The sequence below is a fragment of the Schistocerca gregaria genome, chromosome 7 (assembly GCF_023897955.1).
Source record: "Schistocerca gregaria isolate iqSchGreg1 chromosome 7, iqSchGreg1.2, whole genome shotgun sequence".
Classification (NCBI taxonomy): Eukaryota; Metazoa; Arthropoda; class Insecta; order Orthoptera; family Acrididae; genus Schistocerca; species Schistocerca gregaria.
Genome location: NC_064926.1, coordinates 306,623,155 through 306,644,983, shown reverse-complemented (window position 1 = coordinate 306,644,983; position 21,829 = coordinate 306,623,155). Strand labels below are relative to the sequence as shown.

Genomic DNA, 21,829 nt, shown 5'->3' with positions numbered 1-21,829 from the left:
CGAAGCCACGGGAAACCTAAATCAGGATGGCCATACGCGTGTTTGAATCGTCGTCCTTCCGAATGCGAGTCCAGTGTGCTAACCACTACGCCATCCTGCCCAGTCAATCAACGAGGATCACAACTCTACACATATTACTTGTGATGTTTCAGGCGAGCTGCAAGCAATAACACTTTGGTTTGACCACACAGAAGGTAAGGCACGATATCATTTTACGGTATTGTGTTGACGGTCATAGCCTTGTGTAGCCAAGAATAGCTGTTTTCTTGATAGACCTTCCTTAGTCGACTTCCTCTTCGTCTGTTGGTTTGCCCAGTCGCTAACCACTTGACAGGAAACCCTCTTTCAGATGGAAGAAGGAGTTCTACTAACCGATAAATGGTGTGGTTATACTGGTATGTTCTCTTCTCTCGCCTATTGCAGCAGACATCTCATGGAAGCGTCTGAAAACACGGCACCTTTACGCCCACAATAATGGCTCCGATATGTTAATGACACAACCGTTATCTGACCACGTGGAAAAGGACAGCTACAGAACTTCTAACACCACCTCAATCAGCAGCACAGCGGTATCACATTCACTATGGAGATAGAAAAGAATAGGGTGTCACCTTTCCTCGAAGTGGAGCTTTACCGAAAGCCTGATGGTTAACTTAGCCGTAGAGAGTACAGAAAGCCCACCAATACGGTCAGGTACCTGCATGCCTCCTCCCATCACCACACTACGCAAAATAAACTCGCCCTGGACACTTTAACCATGAGATCCCACAGCATAAGCGATGAAGAATATCCGAAGGCTGTACTACAAACCCCAGGTCCGTTTTTGGAGCCAGTAGTTATGGGATGAAGACGATGGATAAAATTACTGCGAAAAAGGATGAAACCAATAGGAAAGATAGAAAGAAGCACAAAACATTGCCCTACTACCAAATGTTTAAGGGGCCACTGATGGTGTGGGAAGAGTTTCTTGTCGAGCAGGTATCAAGCCGATTTTTCTAAGCAGCAACAGAATAAAAGATCTTGGCTCAACGAAAGACGCAAGCTACATGCTGCTTGAGTTTACGAAATCGGTGCGAGAGTGGACTAGTGTGTGTAAGCGCGACGGGGCGACCCATCAGCACACGGATATCAGAACATGAAAAATACACTACTGGCCATTAAAGTTGCTACACGAAGATAACGTGCTACAGACGCGAAATTTAACCGACAGGAAGAAGATGCTGTGATATGCAAATGATTAGCTTTTCAGAGCATTCGCACAAGGTTGGCGCCGGTGGCAACACCTACAACGTGCTGACATCAGGAAAGTTTCCAACCGATTACTCATACACAAACAGCAGTTGACCGGCGTTGCCTGGTGAAACGTTGTTGTGATGCCACGTGTAAGGAGGAGAAATGCGTACCATCACGTTTCCGACTTTGATAAAGGTCGGATTGTAGCCTATCACAATTGCGGTTTATCGTATCGCGACATTGCTGCTCGCGTTGGTCGAGATCCAATCACTGTTAGAAGAATATGGAATCGGTGGGTTCAGGAGGGTAATACGGAACGCTGTGCTGGATCCCAACGGCCTCGTATCACTAGCAGTCGAGATGCCAGGCATCTTATCCGCATGGCTGTAACACGAATCGTGCAGCCACGTCTCGATCCCTGAGTCAACAGATGGGGACGTTTGCAAGGCAACAACCATCTGCACGAACAGTTCGACGACGTTTGCAGCAGCATGGACTATCAGCTAGGAGACCACGGCTGCGGTTACCCTTGACGCTCCATCCCAGACAGGAGCGCCTGCGATGGTGTACTCAACGACAATCCTGGGTGCACGAATGGCAAAACGTCATTTTTTCGGATGAATCCAGGTTCTGTTTAGAGCATCATGATGGTCTCATCCGTGTTTAGCGACATCGCGGTGAACGCACATTGGAAGCGTGTATTCGTCTTCGCCATACTGGCGTATCACCTTCGTGATGGTATGGGGTGCCACTGATTACCACGTCTCGGTCACTTCTTGATCGCAATGACGGCACTGTGAACAGTGGACGTTACATTTCAGATGTGTTACGACCTGTGGGCCTACCGTTCATTCGATCCCTGCGAAGCCCTACATTTCAGCAGGATACTGCACGACCGCATGTTGCAGGTCCTGTACGGGCCTTTCTGGTTACAGAAAATGTTCGACTGCTGCTCTGGCCAGCACATTCTCCAGATCTCTTACCAATTGCAAACGTCTGTTCAATGGTGGCCGAGCAACTGGCTCGTCACAATACGCCAGACACTACTCTTGATGAACTATGGTACCTTGTTGAAGCTGCATGGGGAGCTGTACCTGTACACGCCATCCAAGCTCTGTTTGACTCAATGCCCAGGCGTATCAAGGCCGTTATTACGGCCAGAGGTGGTTGTTCTGGGTACTGATTTGTCAGGATCTATTCACCCAAATTGTGTGAAAATGTAATCACATGTCAGTTCTAGTATAATATATTTGTCCAATGAATACACGTTTATGATCTGCATTTCTTCTTGGTGTAGCAATTTTAATGGCCAGTAGTGTATATCCGACTAGGACAACACACCAAGTCAGTGGTGGCGCAACACTAGGATGAGTGCGTCAAACAAACGGCGTTTAGAGAAGCCCGCGTGCTATCGAAACAGACGCTTACCTTCAGGAGGAAGATTAGAGAGCGAGAGAAATAGCTCAAATGGTTCAAATGGCTCTGAGCACTGTGGGACTCAACTGCTAAGGTCATAAGTCCCCTAGAACTTAGAACTACTTAAACCTAACTAACCTAAGGACGACACACTCATCCATGCCCGAGGCAGTATTCTAACCTGCGACCGTAGCGGTCGCGCGGTTCGAGACTGTAGCGCCAGAACCGCTCGGCCACCAGCGGCCGGCGAGAAATAGCCATGCCACCATCCAACATAGATGGTGAGAAGGATGGCTCCTTGGCTGCCAGCAGTAACAGTGCTACGGAACGGCAGCTCACGCAAATAGGGGGCAACAAAGTATACGGGCCCTGTAACGAACTTGTGACGCCACACTAGTCGACTTGTCCTCCAGATTTAGCAGGGTCCACGGGAGATCAATATTTAATTGAAAAGGTACCGTCTAAGGAACTTAATCGAGAACTTGTATGCATTTAAACACGCAGTGAAGTATTATTAAACTCTTCTGAAACAGTTACTTGCTCCCCGCCGGAGACGGTTGCTTGCACTCGTATGACCCGCCTGTTTCCCATCCACTTATTTCCACCAGTGGCAAGCGACAAAGGAAAAGCCATTTAAGAACGTCTATTTCCACCACTGAAAAGAAATTATGAAAACACCAAAAAGGACATCTTACACCCCTCCTCCTCATCCTCAGTAGCCTATCGGAGTTCCATAACAGCCTCTTCCGCCAGTATATAAGAAACAAAACTTTTCTCATTCATCAGGTAACAAAAGCAGCCTGAAGAATGCCACTTGCAATAGTGGCTGAACGTCGGAAGTATTACACATCGGCAACGCACTCACAGTCCCAGAGCAATTTTACTGACAGGAAACCCTGCTGTTTACCAGCGTTTTCTAGACTTTCCTCAATGACGGTCTAAGCGCTGGACAGCTGTCATTGAATGAGGTTTTCACTCAGCAGCGGAGTGTGCGCTGATATGAAACTTCCTGTCAGATTAAAACTGTATGCCGGACCGAGAGTCGAACTCGAAACCTTTGCCTTCGCGGACAATTGCTCTACCACTTGCCGGCGAAAGGCAATGGTCCCGAGTCCGAGTCTCGGTCCGGCACACAGTTTTAATCTGAGAGGAAGCTTCATTCTCAAACTTGTTGAAGAGGTCAAGCGTGGTGTCCTACTGTTGGCTGTTGGTGATAATTATGACTGACAGCTCTGAAGTACAGAGCGTCAGTGCCGGATTACTTACTTTTATTCGTATGAAAGGTCGAAATTGTACGCCCGACTGCGACTGGTATTCTGGTTTCCGGTAGTTCCGTTTACTGCGGAAGAACAGTTTGCCACTGTAATCGTGCTAGCGTTTTCCCGAGGCTGGTTCACAGCTCAGTCTTCCTCATTTTTCTGCCTCTCCTTGACCTGTTCAGGATCAGAGGATTGCAAGACTAGCGCCGAAGGGAGGAACTGCTGACCAGCGGTTGACAAAGACAGCGTGAAAGCACACACAGTGGTGATTCACGAGCCCTTCCGCTATACCTTCTTTTAAAATAACCTCGTTCCTTGGCCTGATTTAAATGTAACTTACCCTGTGCGATTGGTGACTGTTGCCTCAATCCTATCGACATCAATGAGCGTTTAGTTTCATTCCAGAAAATAAGACATCTACATCTACGTGATTACTCTGCTGTTCACAATAATGTGTCTGGCAGAGGGTTTAATGAACCACCTTCAAGCTGTCTCTCTACCGTTCCACTCTCGAACGGCACGCGGAAAAAAAAAAATAAGGCTCGGTACTAGATGTCATTTTCCCTAATGAATCTCATATCCATTTTCTCAGTTTCAGGACCTTATTCATACATCAATATCCCTTTAAAAACCTGTTCTGACTAAAACTCAGGAACAATTAACGAAATATGCATTTCATTCTTCTTTTTTTTTTTTTTTTTGAGTTTGAGCATAAAGCACCCACCACACCCCTTGGTAGTAGTGAAAAGTCTATCTATTAGTGCAAACCGTACCAAAATCCCTGAGAACAGCCTTCACATGCAGTCAGACAAATGTGGCGGGTGACTTTCATTTATAATATTTAAAAATTCCTTCAGCATGTCAGGAGTATGTTAAGAATAACGGATACCTCTGCCTTTATCTTTGATTCGACAAAGAGAAGTTATCCCGAGTTCACCAGCGAAGCTATTTGAATGTCCCTCGCTCCCTATTGAGCTGGAACACCTCGTGACCTGAGACTGGAAACCGTAACTGCCGCTGTGTGACCAGAAGTATCCTGGCTACTCGGCTGTCTCGACAAAGGCATTACAGTTAATATTGAAATGTTTCTAACGGGAAGCCATAAGTATGTTGTTTCTATGTACAATGCTCGTGATCAGATACAAACGCCAGCATGTGAAACTTTCAGTTAAATCATTTAACCGCATAAGAAACTATGAAGGGACTACAAATCGACAAGCATCCCACTTGGAACTCCAGTGGCACCACAATGACTGGCAAATCATGCAATGTCTTACACAGTGGTAAGGGCATAAAGCCTCACCTTTCACTGCAGACTGCTACTCTGACCTCAAATTGTACTTCAAGTCGTATCACACTTCCGCCTGTGTGGATTACAGAATACAATTCGTAATTAGCACCGACAGGTGTATACATATCTTATGTACTCAGATTGTTGTATAGATCTTGTAATTAAATTCTCCCTGAGACATTTAAGTCTCACCTTTATCTGCGATAACGTTGGAAGCTGAAGAAATGAATTAAAATCGAACCGCAGTCTTTTTTTTCGTCATCAGTCTTCTGACTGGTTTGATAGGGCCCGCCACGTATTCCTCTCCTGTGCTAACCTCTTCATCTCAGAGTAGCACTTGCAACCCATGTCCTCAATTATTTGCTGGATGTATTCCAATCTCTGCCTTCTACAGCTTCTGCTCTCTACAGCTCCCTCTAGTACTCTGGAAGTCATTCCCTCATGTTTTAACAGATGTCCTATCATTATGTCTCTTCTTCTGTTAGTGTTTTCCACATATTCCTTTCCTCTCCGAATCTGCGCAGACCCTCCTCATTTCTTACCTTATCAGTCCATCCAATTATCAACATTCGTCTGTAGCACCACATGTCAAATGCTTCGATTCTCTTCCGTTCCAGTTTTCCCACAGTCCATGTTTCACTACCATACAACGCTGTACTCCAGACATACATTCTTCCTCAAATTAAAGACAATATTTGATATTAGTAGACTTCTCTTGGACAAGAATGCACTTTTTGTCACTGCTAGTCTGCTTTTGATGTCCTCCCTGCTCCGTCCGTCATTGGTTATTATACTGCCTAGATAGCAGAATTCCTTAACTTCATCTACTTAGTGACCATTAATCCTGGTTAATAAGCAGAAATGCCGGTCAGGGTGGCCAAGCGGTTCTAGGCGCTACAGTCTGGAACCGCGCGACCGCTACAATCGCAGGTTCGAATCCTGCCTCAGGCATGAATGCGTGTGATGTGCTTGGTTAGTTAGGTTTAAGCAGTTCTAAGTTCTAGGGCCTGATGACCTCAGAAGTTAAGTCCCATAGTGCTCCGAGCCATTTGAACCAATAAAGAGAAATGCTGAAGATTACAACGCCGCAACACTATGGTCAACATTGTTGCACGAAATACCCAAGTCGAATGCCCGCCCTCGGCCAGTCCCGGCCGTGGAACAAATTGTAGTTCATTTCTTCAGCATCCAACATTATCGTACTCAGGTTAGTTTGGGCAACAAACGATTTTAAATCTTATTGAGCAGAAGTCAAAGTTTACACAATAGCCTACTTCTGCCTCAGATCCCATGAAAAATTCAGATAACGGATCTCTTGGTACTTAGTAAAATACCAACATTATCAAAAATTTCTGCAAGGTTCGCAGGAGAGCTTCTGTAAAGTTTGGAAGGTAGGAGACGGATACTGGCAGAAGTAAAGCTGTGAGTACCGGGCCTGAGTCGTGCTTCGGTAGCTCGGATGGTAGAGCACTTGCCCGCGAAAGACAAAGGTCCCGAGTTCGAGTCTCGGTCGGGCACACAGTTTTAATCTGCCAGGAAGTTTCATATCAGCGCACACTGCGCTGCAGAGTGAAAATCTCATTCTGGAAACATCCCCCAGGCTGTGGCTAAGCCATGTCTCCGCGATATCCTTTCTTTTAGGAGTGCTAGTTCTGCAAGGTTCGCAGGAGAGCTTCTGTAAAGTTTGGAAGGTAGGAGACCGATACTGGCAGAAGTAAAGCTGTGAGTACCGGGCCTGAGTCGTGCTTCGGTATCTCAGATGGTAGAGCACTTGCCCGCGAAAGGTCCCGAGTTCGAGTCTCGGTCGGGCACACCGTTTTAATCTGCGAGGAAGATTCGTATCAGCTGCAGAGTGAAAATCTCATTCTGGAAACATCCCCCAGGCTGTGGGTAAGCCATGTCTCCGCAATATCCTTTCGTTCAGGAGTGCTAGTTCTGCAAGGTTCGCAGGAGAGCTTCTGTAAAGTTTGGAAGGTAGGATACAGATACTGGCAGAAGTAAAGCTGTGAGTACCGGGCGTGGGTCGTGCTTCGGTAGCTCAGATGGTACAGCACTTGCACGCGAAAGACAAAGGTCCGAATTCGAGTCTCGGTCGGGCACACAGTTTTAATCTGCCAGGAAGTTTCATATCAGCGCACACTCCGCTGCAGAGTGAAAATCTCGTTCTTCTACCAACATTATCCATCAGACAATATTTAATGCAGTTACAAAGCATTACCGTCAACACAAACAACTACATCACTGATCTTCCTAAGAACGTTATTTCTAGAACCACCCATAGTTTACGCGTGACGAATGGACATGTAAATCTTTGCCGAAACCACTGGCCATAATAGTTTTGGGAAATCGCTTATTTTTTTCTGACATATATGTAGACTTTTAGCATGACATCGCTGTGATCCAGTGCCATCTTCTCGTATTTACATTTACAGTCGCCACCGGAACGCCAGTTGCTAGGTCTTCCTGTTTACGATTCGCTGATTTTTGAGACGCTTGGTCAAAGGCGCACATAACGGGGTACAAGGGGGGGGGGGGGGCGTATCACTCCCCTAGCTCTCATGGAAAGGAAAAACTATAGTGTATTCAGCTGTTTTTCTTCCAAGAAAATCGTTTAAAAGTCAGCATTAAGCAAGTCTTTAACAGGGACGGAATAGAAACTTTTCTGCCTGCCGCTGTGGACGAGTGGTTCTAGGCGCTTCATTCGGGAACCAGGCGGCTGCTACGGTCGCAGGTTCGAATCCTGCCTCGGGCATAGATGTGTGTGACGCCCTTAGGTTAGTTCGGTTTACGTAGTTTTAATTCTAGGGGACTGATGACCTCAGATGTTAAGTCCCATAGTACTTAGAGCCAGAAACTTTTCTAATGTCTACTAACAAGTCGCCACTCTTCTTCCCCCTTTCAGCTTTTGCCCTGCTCCCTATAAACTTTCGTATTGTAGCTTTTGAGTCTTGTCACACAGTGTCAATAAAGAAAAGCAGTAAACGGTTATTTAATTACGCAATTAGCTGGCGAAATTCCGATGCGTACCACAACGAGTCTGCTACAGTGCGTAGATTATTGTTTGGTCGAACTCCGAAAAATAAGTAAATTAAATAAGAATTATGATATTCAGTGGGAACTGAGAGTCATTATTTTGACACCTCTCCTTCCATTTGCAGTTTCCGTCAATCATTATGTGCATGCATTCCTCCACGTTGCTGATTTCTTCCTTTGTCCTGGATAGGACGGAACTTTGCAGGTAGTAGTTCCTCGCCTTACAGAAGACAACCTGGAGGGTAGTTGTGGTCCAGATGCCTTTATCCATGTGTCTTGGACTCCTGAAGCAACGACAGAATCGCGGGCGACAACTCCTGCGGCAGAGGAACCTACCGCTCTGACAGTGGAAGAGACATGGTGGTATCAGGCCACAGCATCCGACGTCAACAGCCTTCGTTTCGAGTTCGTGCAGCAGGACGACTTTTACTTCCTTGCAAACATCAAAGGTGTCATCAACATCGTCGACGCTCCCGAGGACTTTCCAGCAGACAGTAAGTCTCTCCTTCTATTAACTCTTCCCTCTCTTTGTACCCGTCAGCAAATTATGCAAGTTTCTTTAACATTTTAAATGATGTACTGAAGCAGGATACATATTGTGATTAACATACAGAACAACTGTCACAGGTCGCGTATTATTTGATCAGCGGAAAAATACTCCTATCGAAGTACAAAAAAGGCTAATGCGCTCCTGTTTTAAAAGATTCTGACTGTAAAGTGATGTACAAGCTGTCTCATTCTATGTTCCTCGGCACCTGAAAAAGGTTCCAAAACTTTTGGCGTTCGAACATATTCGCATTCTTTTTAAAATGTAGCGCACTGCACTTCGCTCGCAGTAAGTCACTCATACGCATCAACTCCCACACATCGATTCACACTCAGTCATTCAGTCCAAGTCATTGCCATTACCTCTTTCTCTCTCTGACTGTCACTGTCTCTTGTTTCTCAGCCATAGTCTCTCACGTTCTAGTCTACTGTCTCCACTCACTGTCACTGTCTTCTTGTTTTTCTCTCTTAATCCTACTGTCTAATTCACGCCTTCTCGCTACTCATCAATGGTCACACCATATACAACACCATCAGTGAAGCGTTTACGAAAATGTGCATGCAAATTTGCCTCTTGAGTGAAGTGATATGCATCAACAGGATGGAGAAACCATTGCATGATTATGTCAAAAGGTTAAAAACGCTTTTCTTGGATTGTGTGCTAAGTTTACGATGTTCATTTTTTCCTCTGTTTCGCAAATATTTTCCGTATTTGACTTACGAAATTCGTAACTTAATATCAAACCTTCCCATGACAGGAGCATGCATTTCACCTCAGTCAAGAGCAAAACTAAATCATGTATTAAGACAACGTACACCTGAGGATGGACCCACCGGGTCTGAAATGCATCGCCTATTTAATAAAACGCGAAAATTTGTGACTGGGGGCGTTTTTTTAATTCATACTTCCAGTGGACAGATGAATAGATATAAGATTGCTGAAATCTAGAGTATTTGTAACACTCCTTATAGGTCATTAAACTTCGTTTTCTACATTATCACTATGTGGTATAAATAAAGCAAGACCCCTTTGGAATGAATAACCCCTAAAGTGATGTCGATTTCGTTTTAAAAAGGGAATTCACACAAAATGTGTGAATTATAGTGCGATAAACTCGTTATATGCAACGTAAAGTGTATGTGGGTACACGTATAGAAAATCTTAGACCAGTAGTTCGTACAAGTATTAAAGGGGAGGAAACTGGTTTTATAAAGGGCGTGTCTGGCATTGATAATGCTCTCACCGTTCAGTAGGTGATTCAGAAGCATCCTCTATGTAACAAGGAAGGCACTTCTCGGTTCTTGCCCATGAGAAGACCTTTTATAAAATTGATAGACATTTCCTTGGTTAGAGCAGACAGTTACAAAATACGTCGCCAAGTTCGCAAGAACATAAGAGGACCGTGGATCTGCTGTTATCCAGAAGAACCATAAAGTTCGTTTGGTGAGGACTACGACTGAACTTTCCGTAAGCATTGTAGCCTCCACCTACCCACAACTACGTGTATACTCTGCAAACCACTGTAAAGTGAGTGAGTGGTGGAAGTTCCCTTATACAATACATTACGCTTGCTCCCGTTCTACTTACATGTGGAGTGGTGTAAGTATGGCTGTTAAAATAGTTTAACAGTTAGTAATTAGTCTAATGTCTTTTTGGCAGTACCTCCACGATATATACGTAGGATTGCTCACTTAACTATGTTAGTGGACCTCCCGCGAGGCAGTTCAAGCGTCTGCCAGTTCAGTTTTTCAGCACTTCCATGACGCCGAGGCCCAAAAAAAACCTGTGACCATTCCTGCTACCCTTCTTTGTATACTTTTAATGTCCCCCGTTAGACTTGTTTGGTTTTGGTTCCACACACTTGAGCAATATTCTAAGATGGGTCGCACACGTGCCACTGAGATGACAAAAGTCACGTCGGATATTGTTTTGACTTGCGTAGTGCAGAAACTTGACGCAACATCGACTCAACAAGTCGTTGGAATTCCGTAACTGGGAAGATGTTGCCCGTGCAGGATTTTGCGCACGAACTGACCTCGCGGTCATGTCCCATAAATATTCGATCGGATTCACGTCGGGTGATCTGGGTGGCCAAAACATTCGTTCAAATTGTGCAGAATGTTGCTCAAACCAATCGCGAACAATTGTGGCTCGCTTACATGGGGCATCGTCATCGATAAAATTCGATCGTCGTTTGGAAGGATGAAGTGAGTGATAGGCTGTAGGTGGCCTGCAAGTAGCCGAACGTAAACATTTCCAATCGATGATCGGTTCAGTTGGACAACGGGACCCAGTCCATTCCATGCAAACACAACCCACACCATTATGGAGTCACCACCAGTTTGAAAAGTGTCTGGTTGATAACTGGGATGTATGGCCTCGTGCGGTCTGTACCATGTTCGCATCCTACCGTCAGCTCATACCAACTGAAATTAGGACTCATCTGACCAGGTGGCGGTTTTCCAGTCGTCTATGGGCCAACCGATATGATCACGAGCCCAGGAGAGACACTGCAGCGGATGTTGTGCTGTTAGCCAAGACACTAGCGTTAGTTTTAGTTATGTCATGTTCCGTACATCATTTTCCCGCATTTTCCCGATTATTCTATCGATATGATGTGGAACAAGTCAGATTACAAGATATATATATATATATATATATAATGCTAAAATTAATATTACAGAAAATTTTAGTTCTACACGTGCAACTACATTTAGAGGTACTTTTTTTTACCATTTCTGAAACAGAAACTCGTCCATGGAGTAGAAGGAGTTGTTCAAAAGAAATGATATTAATTGACTAATATATCAACAGAGAGTGCAAAACTGCCGCAATGTTGGATAACGGAAAGAAAGTAATAAGGCACTGTGACTCCTGATTGAACTGCGGTGGCAGTATTGACTTTAATTGATTCAGAATTGATCCCTTTTAATTAAAAAGGGGTGCACATTGATGTTATATTCCGCTATTGAACGCCAGATGCAAATGTTGAACATAAAATTAATTAAGAAAGAGACTTGGGATTTCAACTACTTGATTGAAAATAGATGCAGTCGACTAGCACAGATTTATTTTAACACACGACCTTCAGTCATCACATTTCATGACTCTCCTAACAGGTAGTGGTAATAAATTGCGTTTGCGTGGAGTAAAGCGCGATAAACCAAAAGTAATTCCTATCGACTGACCCAAGAGTAATGCAAAGTGCGTGAAGAATTCTACAATTCACGGCCCATGAAACCCTCGTGGAAACTTTGCCAGCGTGATTCAACAAATTAATCAGTGACCAGAGCGGGCGCAATATCACCGAATTCAGCGTGGCGGAGCGGAGTCGTTGTGGACGTCGGCCGGTGCTGCAAGGCTGCGCTCGTCTATTCACTTCTAGCTATCTTGCTCAGTACACAGCTGAACCAAAACTTCCTATCTCCAAGCTCAATCGTTCCCTTTGCTAAGTCCTAAACTGCAGAGATGCTCACTCTTTCTGAGACAAGCTGAGTCAAGAACTCCATGTCCGCACTCTAGGCAATCTGGGAACGGAAGACCTCTACAGAGACTTCTCACAGTCTGCTCTTCGCCTCGGTTTCCCCTCCAGCAAAATCACTTATGCCAATTGCAGCATAAGTCGCGTTAATTATGCGTCGCTTCCCAGTGCCGACCAATGCCTGCTCTGGGAAGTGAACAAGTTCCCACAAAATTTCCCTTACTCTCAACTTCTGCTGTTGAGCCCCTCCCAGGTCACCCATCAAGGTTAGCGTCTGCACAACACCAAGTTTCCGGAATTCTGACTCCCAGGAGAGTACTTCAGATTCCTTGGTCCTACATTCCCATCGGAGGCCAGAGTGTTTAATTCTGTCACTCTTCACCTGTTTTGCTTCAGACTCTGCAGACCGTGAATTCAGTGTGAAGTTGCTGTAGTTACGAACACGCATATTTTGACCTCTGTTGACCGCTCCACCTTAGCTTTGCGTTTCTTTCTCCCATGTTTCACAGAAAACGGGACGACGGACATTTATCAACAGGCGTACAAGTTCTCCGACTCTTTCCCAGTACACCAGCATGGGGTTGGGGTCAACCACCCATGCTGTCACTCATCTTAAGGCGACTGGAGGCCGCGCCGCGTTACCACTTTCTCAGAGCTTGAGCCGCCCTAAGTTACCTATTGTCGCTTCCCTTCGCCATTCCCCAGCCGGGCAAAGTCAACTCTAAATACTTCCCTGGGGTAAACTAGCGTCCAGTAAATTGACTCGTTTCCACAAAGTTTTCATGTCGTGTCAATTACTTTAAAACCATCACCCGACATTAATTATTCCAATACGTCCATACTATATCCTCTACAAGATGCATTGTGCCTTGTCAGTCATTTTGTTCAGCCCTACTGTTTGCTCAACATGAGTAAGGTGACCTTTAATAACTTCATGTAAGGGGCATAGTTCTTGCCATCTTTCAATGTAATGTCCCAGACGTCTAGCTCCACCTACCATTCCACGTTCAAAGTCTGTTAAGTCCCATCATGCGACCAGAATCATGTAGTAAATCATTTCAAATAAATCACCTGATTACAAATGACAGTTCCGTCAATGCCCTGCCCTTTTCTACAATGTGTATGCGATACTATTGCCATCTGTATAGGTGAATATCGCTATCCCATAACTATTGTCAGTTCAATGTACTTTTCAGACTGCTTGGATTTCGCAGAATCTCGCCAATGAACCAACTAACTAACCTCCCATTGATTATATTTTACTTTCTACAAAGCGTTTCGGAGGATTATAAATCCATCAATTAGCGGATGTACGCTGATTAACAAGGCAAGAACGTTAAGTATGTACGACGTCTGTGTAACCTGTGGGACTGTCTGGTAAAGGTAAAGAACCTATAGCTGATCTTACGTGATCATTTCATTTCGCCACTAGAGACGGAGCTTTAGTCTCTCGTGGACATTTGCAGTGAAGGTTCAGCCTTCCTTCATTCGACTAGTAATCCATCAGCTACTTATATGTTGGGTGCTCGACTCTTCTACGCACACACTAAGAAGAATTTGTCTATTTTCTTCCAGGCGCTGTAGTCGAGCTGTCTGTGAGTAACCAGACACTCTTCGAGGCACCGCTTGGAGTCGTGTCCATGTGCTACGGAACAACAGTCCTTGAAGCGGACGTCGTCGGCAGTGTCACAGCCGCCAATATAACTATGACTGATGTCCAGCTGCTGGCCTACTACGAGGACTCATTTTGGCCTAATACAGGTATCTATACTGTTTCCCATATTTTGTACCCATACAATTCGGTGTTTGTACCCATTTACAAGGTCATCACTTCTCCAACTTAAGGGGTCAGCACTTGTCCCCTTTTGTTTGTTTGTTGCGTGTGTGTTTGAAAGGGTCTTAGAAACCCTTATGCAAACTGTACAAAAGGCATTGCTTGTGCATTTGAGACGCTTATTCATCAGCTTCTATAAGCCACGAGCCAAATGAATAAACGTTGCGTTTTTGTAGTGGCTTTGCAGAATATTTGGTAGGAGATAGTACATTATGTATCGGTAATAACACCAGAGTTCCTAATATGACAGTAAATTATAGTCCAGTCATGAGCTGTTTGTAATGACGTATGGATGAATTCGGAGACTTAATTGAAAAGGAAATACGTTATCAGCCACTGACTGTAAGGAAACCTACTTTTAGGTGTGTGGGTACAGTTGGAGATTACCAGTACACCAAAGCATTTCAGAAAATAGTACCACAAAAAGTCCAAAAATGTCTCTTTTAACAAAATAATTTTATAACTTCTAGCTTCCGAAGGTGATGTGCAAAAGTTGCTCTCATGGCTAACTGGTAGGTTCTCATATCTTCAAATGTGAACATTTTAGTTTAGGCTTGATAGTGACTGTTATAAACACCCGGCAGGGTAGCCGAGAGCGCTAACTCGCTGTTTCCTGGACTTAGGTAGGTGCGCCGGCTCCGGATCGAATCCGCCCGGCGTATGAACGACTGGGGCCGATGTGCTGGCCAGCCTGGATGTGGTTTTTAGGCGGTTTTCCACATACCGCTAGGTTAATACCGGGCTGGTCCCCATGTTCCGCCTTAGTTACCTTGCTCGCAGACATCTGAACACATTCGCTCTATTCCATGGATTACACTCGACGCAGACTGTTGAGGTACACTGATTCCGTCCTGGGGGGTATGGGGTGGCGACAGGAAGGGCATCCAGCCTCCCCTTAATCATTAACATGCCAAATCCGATTAACGATGGCTGACCCTGCGTAACTGTGGGCAAGGCTCAAGCGATGGATAGATAGATAGATAGATTGATAGATAGTGACGGTTATACACGTTAACGGAAAACACAAATTGTTGTTACCAGTCCCATTCATTATATTTTACTTTCTACAAAGCGTTTCGGAGGATTATAAATCCATCAATTAGCGGATGTACGCTGATTAACAAGGCAAGAACGTTAAGTATGTACGACGTCTGTGTAACCTGTGGGACTGTCTGGTAGCAGAAGGTGGAAAAAATTTTACTACATTGCTTGAAGCTACGTGGATGGTTTGATTACACAAGCTCCTTTTCAGTCAAGTTCTCATCACATACTACTCACTGATATAAGAAAAGAAAGTGTGTTATTAGCTAACAACTGCAAACCACTCTAAAAATAATAATGATGCGAAAAGTGGAATATTTTCTATAATACTTGGAATTATTATATTTAGTCGGTATCATGCGTATGTGTGTGTTAAAGAGAGCGAGAGGGATGGAGGTTTTGTGTGTGTATGTGTGTATGTGTGTCTGAGTGTGTGTGTGTGTCTGTCTGTGTGTGTGTGTGTGTGTGTGTGTGAGAGAGAGAGAGAGAGAGAGAGAGAGAAAGAGAGAGAGAGACAGTACGGCGTAATGTAGCTACAAATTTCTGAAAAGAAATTTGAGCAAGAAATTGAATAATAAAACAGACAGCCATTGAGTATGCAGCTCCACAGAATATTTTCTACGTTGTTCTTTAATATCAGTGTATGGCTGGAGAAAAATAGCATACACCTTCCTGTTTATTACTCATCTCATAATTGTATATTTCAGTAGGCTGGGTGACTATGTTTATCTAGTTCTTCCTCTTTGTTTAAATTTTTTAGTTTTAGCCTCCTTCCAGAATATTCAGTAAGACTGTAGTAATCCACTGTTCTATTTTCTTTACTCTTTCCGTTACCATTACTTCTCTGACTGCGGCTAAAATTTCTTTTTTTAGTGCAGTTAGTTCCCGTTTTCATCTTTTTCTCTGTTTAATCTCTTGAAATGTAACTCATTTTTCATCATTACAAATGTTTGGTCCGTCCATACATTACAGCTTGGGTAAGACCTACTGTCTTCGACTTAGTTTTTAAATCTCTGCCTAACAATTAGGAAACCAATTTGGTATCTGTTGAATCACTAGGCATTTGCCACTTAAATCAACTTGAAGAGGTCGCTTATGATCCAAAGTTTGTATCTTTGTCTGATCTCTGTAAATTCGTCTCCTCTTTCATTCTTTGTTCCCGATCCAAACTGCTCAATTAGCTCATATTCCCTCACCAACGATAGTATTCATATCCTGAAAAATTATGAGATTTTCATACCTTTCAGTATTTCCTGTGATCTCTTCTCGTGTCATCTTCAACCTCTTCCTGACTATTTGTTGACATATATGCCTGGATTATTACTGCGTCTGTTGGTCTCTAGTCTGTCAAGAACAATCCTCTCGTCACATTTCACTTATTCATTCACAGGCATTCCCAGATGTTTGTGGGAAACAGTTACCTCTCCTGCAATGGCAATTTCCAAACATTTGTAATTGTTCAGTTACCTGTCCAGAGGTCGCCAGTGCGTAACCCAAAACATGGGCATTGCTCTAGTAATGAATTTACGTGTGGTACATAAAGCAAAACATTTTTAAATGGAGCAGAAAATCACAATTAGCGACGACCTTGTTGTTATGTTTGCAGTGACATCGTGCAATCCATCGTCTGCAGCGCCAAAACTGGGCAGCGCGGTGTCTTTCGCCCTGGGTATGGTGGGGGCTCTGTTGGTCAACGCCCTACTGTGCTGACCTCCCACAGAAGAAGATGAGGCAGTCAGGCAGCGTAACTTTCAACGTGATTTCAGGGCTATATGATCCAATACCAAATCCATCCGACCATACTGAGGCTACATTTTCACATGAACTGACTCTACAAAATTTTGACAGCTAACGACTGTTTAGCTCTAATTTATAATGTTCATCTAAATTTAGAGTCAGAAAATACAATAAGCAATGACACAATGTCATGGACAAAGGTACAAGGGCTACTCCGAAAGTAAGGTCCGATCGGTCGGGAAATGGAACCCACTTCCGTCGCTGTTCTGACTTATACATCCGTCATAGCATTGTACCGACTTCCCAATACTCTCGTCATAGGACGCAACTCCCTGTGATTTCCGCCACGTCTCTATGCTGGTCTGCATTTTGTAGTATGTGCCAAAATGTTGTTTTCATAGCCAGAGGTTGATGTCAGCAGAGATGAACATCAGAGGGAGCAGAGTCTAGGCTGTATGGTGAGTGATCAAGAAGGAAATGCATGACAGGTATGTTATGAGGGGTTGCACTAAATCAGTCCACCCACACTTGGTGGAAGACACTACTGTTCTAGGTATCTGTAAGTCCTCACTCTGAAAAGAGCGACGTGACGTGGTTGACAGGCATACTAAAGATATTGCCGAACATATCTATGTGAAGCTTCATCACTGTTGTTTCAATTTCACGACCTATCGGACCTTACTTTCCGAATAGGCCTTATATCAAGAGGTGACCCAGTTGAACCATCACAGATATTATTATTTTGGTTTTGTGTAGAGTAAGTATATTGTACTATGATAAAAAGCATTATTCTTCTGTTTCCACTGTGATAAAGTACTTGTAAATGTTTGTTGTTCGTGAAATTCGTGTATATTCGTTGTATATTATCCCCCAAAAGTAAAATGTGGTACATTTATAGATGTTTAAGAAATATAAAGTAATGTTTAACTTTTATGCTATGGTATATAACATTATCTGTCTACCCTACTGCAGGCTTGGAATTTAGAGAATTGGTAAAATGATTACTCTGAATAAATCACTGTACACGAGTCTTGTAAGCATCGTGATAATTATAGTCTCGTTAATTTTCAGTTCGAACTAACAGAAAAAATTTATCACTCTTGCTACTCAGTGTCCCTTGTCAACAATTTATTTATTTACCTGATCTCATTAGAACAATCATGCCCACTCTTTCATAGAACCACGCTTTCAAACGTGCAGTACCTTTTTTTATATCACAGATACTAGAGAAATATGTCTCACTATGACAGCTGGTACTAAAATAATTCGTCTGAAGTCTCAGTATGAGTAAATTATACTGATTATAAATAAATAAAGTTAATACTGGACTGCAGCTGCAATAATTGTAGTAGCAGACAGAATAAAAATTTGTAAGTGTACAAAATAGGTGTTTTCTGGTGTAGCGAGTTCGGGGGAAAGGAAATTTAAGGAGATTGCATCGGCTAAGAATACTTGAAAATGAGGAAGTTAGGTTGGTAGGAGCGATGTACAAGGGTGACGAATACGTACAGGGACGATGGTAATTCTTATTGTCGCGTTAGTATAGTAAACATGTCATTAACTGTCTTCTGAAGCTGGAGGTTCATTCGAATCTGTAAAGCAGAGCAGGAGGTTATTCCAGAGTCGGATTCCTGCTATTGTGAAGTACTTCGAAATAGTGGCTGAGCAATGGAGTGGAACGGGAAGGATTTTGCTCTGATGGGAACGAGTGTTCCTACCGTGTCGTTCAGACAAGAGCGTTAAGGTTGAGGAGATATACGAGGGAAAGTATATGTCGATGAAAGAACAGAGAAGACAGCGGGTATGGAAATCTCTGCGGCTGTCTGCGCGCAGCCAGGATAGCTGTGCATATGATGGTGAAATGTGATCAAGTAGTCGAACATCGCAAATATAACGAACACAGACATTCATAAACACTTTTAGGAGGCGTGACCTTTCCTGAGGAAGGGATTGCAGGATAAAATCGTTGTAAACAGTAACTGGAAGTATAAGCGTTTGTACAAGTTTCGTTTTCAAGTCAGGAGGGTAGATCTCTTATACACTCCTGGAAATTGAAATAAGAACACCGTGAATTCATTGTCCCAGGAAGGGGAAACTTTATTGACACATTCCTGGGGTCAGATACATCACATGATCACACTGACAGAACCACAGGCACATAGACACAGGCAACAGAGCATGCACAATGTCGGCACTAGTACAGTGTATATCCACCTTTCGCAGCAATGCAGGCTGCTATTCTCCCATGGAGACGATCGTAGAGATGCTGGATGTAGTCCTGTGGAACGGCTTCCCATGCCATTTCCACCTGGCGCCTCAGTTGGACCAGCGTTGGTGCTGGACGTGCAGACCGCGTGAGACGACGCTTCATCCAGTCCCAAACATGCTCAATGGGGGACAGATCCGGAGATCTTGCTGGCCAGGATAGTTGACTTACACCTTCTAGAGCACGTTGGGTGGCACGGGATACATGCGGACGTGCATTGTCCTGTTGGAACAGCAAGTTCCCTTGCCGGTCTAGGAATGGTAGAACGATGGGTTCGATGACGGTTTGGATGTACCGTGCACTATTCAGTGTCCCCTCGACGATCACCAGAGGTGTACGGCCAGTGTAGGACATCGCTCCCCACACCATGATGCCGGGTGTTGGCCCTGTGTGCCTCGGTCGTATGCAGTCCTGATTGTGGCGCTCACCTGCACGGCGCCAAACACGCATACGACCATCATTGGCACCAAGGCAGAAGCGACTCTCATCGCTGAAGACGACACGTCTCCATTCGTCCCTCCATTCACGCCTGTCGCGACACCACTGGAGGCGGGCTGCACGATGTTGGGGCGTGAGCGGAAGACGGCCTAACGGTGTGCGGGACTGTAGCCCAGCTTCATGGAGACGGTTGCGAATGGTCCTCGCCGATACCCCAGGAGCAACAGTGTCCCTAATTTGCTGGGAAGTGGTGGTGCGGTCCCCTACGGCACTGCTTAGGATCCTACGGTCTTAGCGTGCATCCGTGCGTCGCTGCGGTCCGGTCCCAGGTCGACGGGCACGTGCACCTTCCGCCGACCACTGGCGACAACATCGATGTACTGTGGAGACCTCACGCCCCACGTGTTAAGCAATTCGGCGGTACGTCCACCCGGCCTCCCGCATGCCCACTATACGCCCTCGCTCAAAGTCCGTCAACTGCACATACGGTTCACGTCCACGTTGTCGCGGCATGCTACCAGTGTTAAAGACTGCGAGGGAGCTCCGTATGCTACGGCAAACTGGCTGACACTGACGGCGGCGGTGCATAAATGCTACGCAGCTAGCGCCATTCGACGGCCAACACCGCGGTTCCTGGTGTGTCCGCTGTGCCGTGCGTGTGATAATTGCTTGTACAGCCCTCTCGCAGTGTCCGGAGCAAGTATGGTGGGTCTGACACACCGGTGTCAATGTGTTCTTTTTTCCATTTCCAGGAGTGTATTTTGTAGAGTACAGTGAGATGCTGATAGTTTCTTGCACATGGTAGTTAAGTACTCGGTCCAGTTACTATTTTAATCTCTCATTACTCCTAGACTCTTTGCTGAAGGAGAGAAGTTGATATTTATCCCGTGTAGGGTTAGAGACGGAGTCCTGATATTTCGGGCCAATGGACCTAGAAGGACCAACCAGTACTGCTTGGGTTTTGGATGGGTTGAACTTCAACCCTAATATCCTGGGCCCTTTTTTGATGTGCGCAAAAGTCGATAATGAGATTTTCAAAATTTGTCTTCAGGTTTATTGGTTTTGCACTTACTTACAACTGAATGTCATCGGCATACATGTGGAATTTACTGTTGAGATAACTGATGACATCATTTATATATAATGAAAAGAGTATATGACTAAATACCGAACGCTGCTGGCGAAACATCACGTACGAACGAAACCATTGCACTGCACTTGCTGAGAAATAGGCGCTGCTGATTTTGGCAAGTAAAATTTTATAGTCGACAGTATCAAAGGGTTTGCTGAAGGCTAAGAAGAACGTGATATTCATTCTTGTGCATCCAAGGCAAGTTCAGGTCATCTGTTATCTTTATTAAGAAAGGTGTTGTGCTGCGATATTTACGGAAGCCTGACTGGTATTCATGTTGTAGGTAGTTTGTAGTTAGGTGGAGGAAACACATGTGGTTAAGGAGTGGTTGAAGATATCTGTTACAGTAGGCAGTACTTGGTGAGCAGTAAGCCTCATCAGTAGGAATGTGGTGCCCTCGTGTCCATTAGATGTTGATCTGATACGCATGATAGTGCTGTAGGTAGAATTTTTCCTAACTACAATCATTTAACGCCAAGAAGTAATCAATGAGTCTCTGTTTCAATTATGGCTGTAGATAATGCAAAGCACCGGTTCAGTTCATCGGCTGGGACAGGGGGCTCAGCTGCAGCTTTTACTTTGCTTATAGCAAGACCGCTCAGGTTTTTCCATAGGACACCTAGTTTACTTATGATATCGCGTAATGCAGCGGTTCCCAGCACAGGGGTAATGAAATTTTCTTAGGGGTAAAAAGTAAACGATTAGATTCTGTTTCAGTCACGAAACTAAGTTACTTTGAAAAGGTTATTACTATTATCACAATTTTGTAAGAATATAATATTGATTATATAAGTTATCAATAATTACTTTTTCTCAATTAGTAGCATTAATGCGGTGGACGCATTCGGGAGGACGACGGCTCAATCCCGCTTCCGGCCATCCTGATTTAGGTTTTCCGTGATTTCCCTAAATCGCTCCAGTCAAATGCCGGGATGGTTCCTTCGAAAGGGCACAACCGACTTCCTTCCTTAATCCGATGTGACCGATGACATCACTGTTTGGTCTCCTCCCCAAAACAAACCAAGCCAAACCAATGCGGTGGAGGTTACAGTTCCTCACGTTGTCCACCCACTACATGTCATGCGTTGTCCTGTACATCGCTGATGAAAAAAGTGAGACAG

General features: G+C 44.5%; 1 protein-coding gene across 1 annotated transcript in view; it reads left to right on the top strand.

The window, feature by feature from the left end:
- Window positions 1–17,803, top strand: part of LOC126281552 (uncharacterized) — a 40,808-nt gene extending 23,005 nt beyond the window's left edge. The window contains exons 3-5 of the mRNA XM_049980617.1: window positions 8,423–8,726; window positions 13,836–14,021; window positions 16,742–17,803. Of these exons, the coding sequence (XP_049836574.1) occupies window positions 8,423–8,726; window positions 13,836–14,021; window positions 16,742–16,845 (594 nt within the window). The 3' untranslated portion in view covers window positions 16,846–17,803. The remainder of the gene's footprint in view (window positions 1–8,422; window positions 8,727–13,835; window positions 14,022–16,741) is intronic.
- The last annotated feature ends 4,026 nt before the right edge of the window (window positions 17,804–21,829 follow it).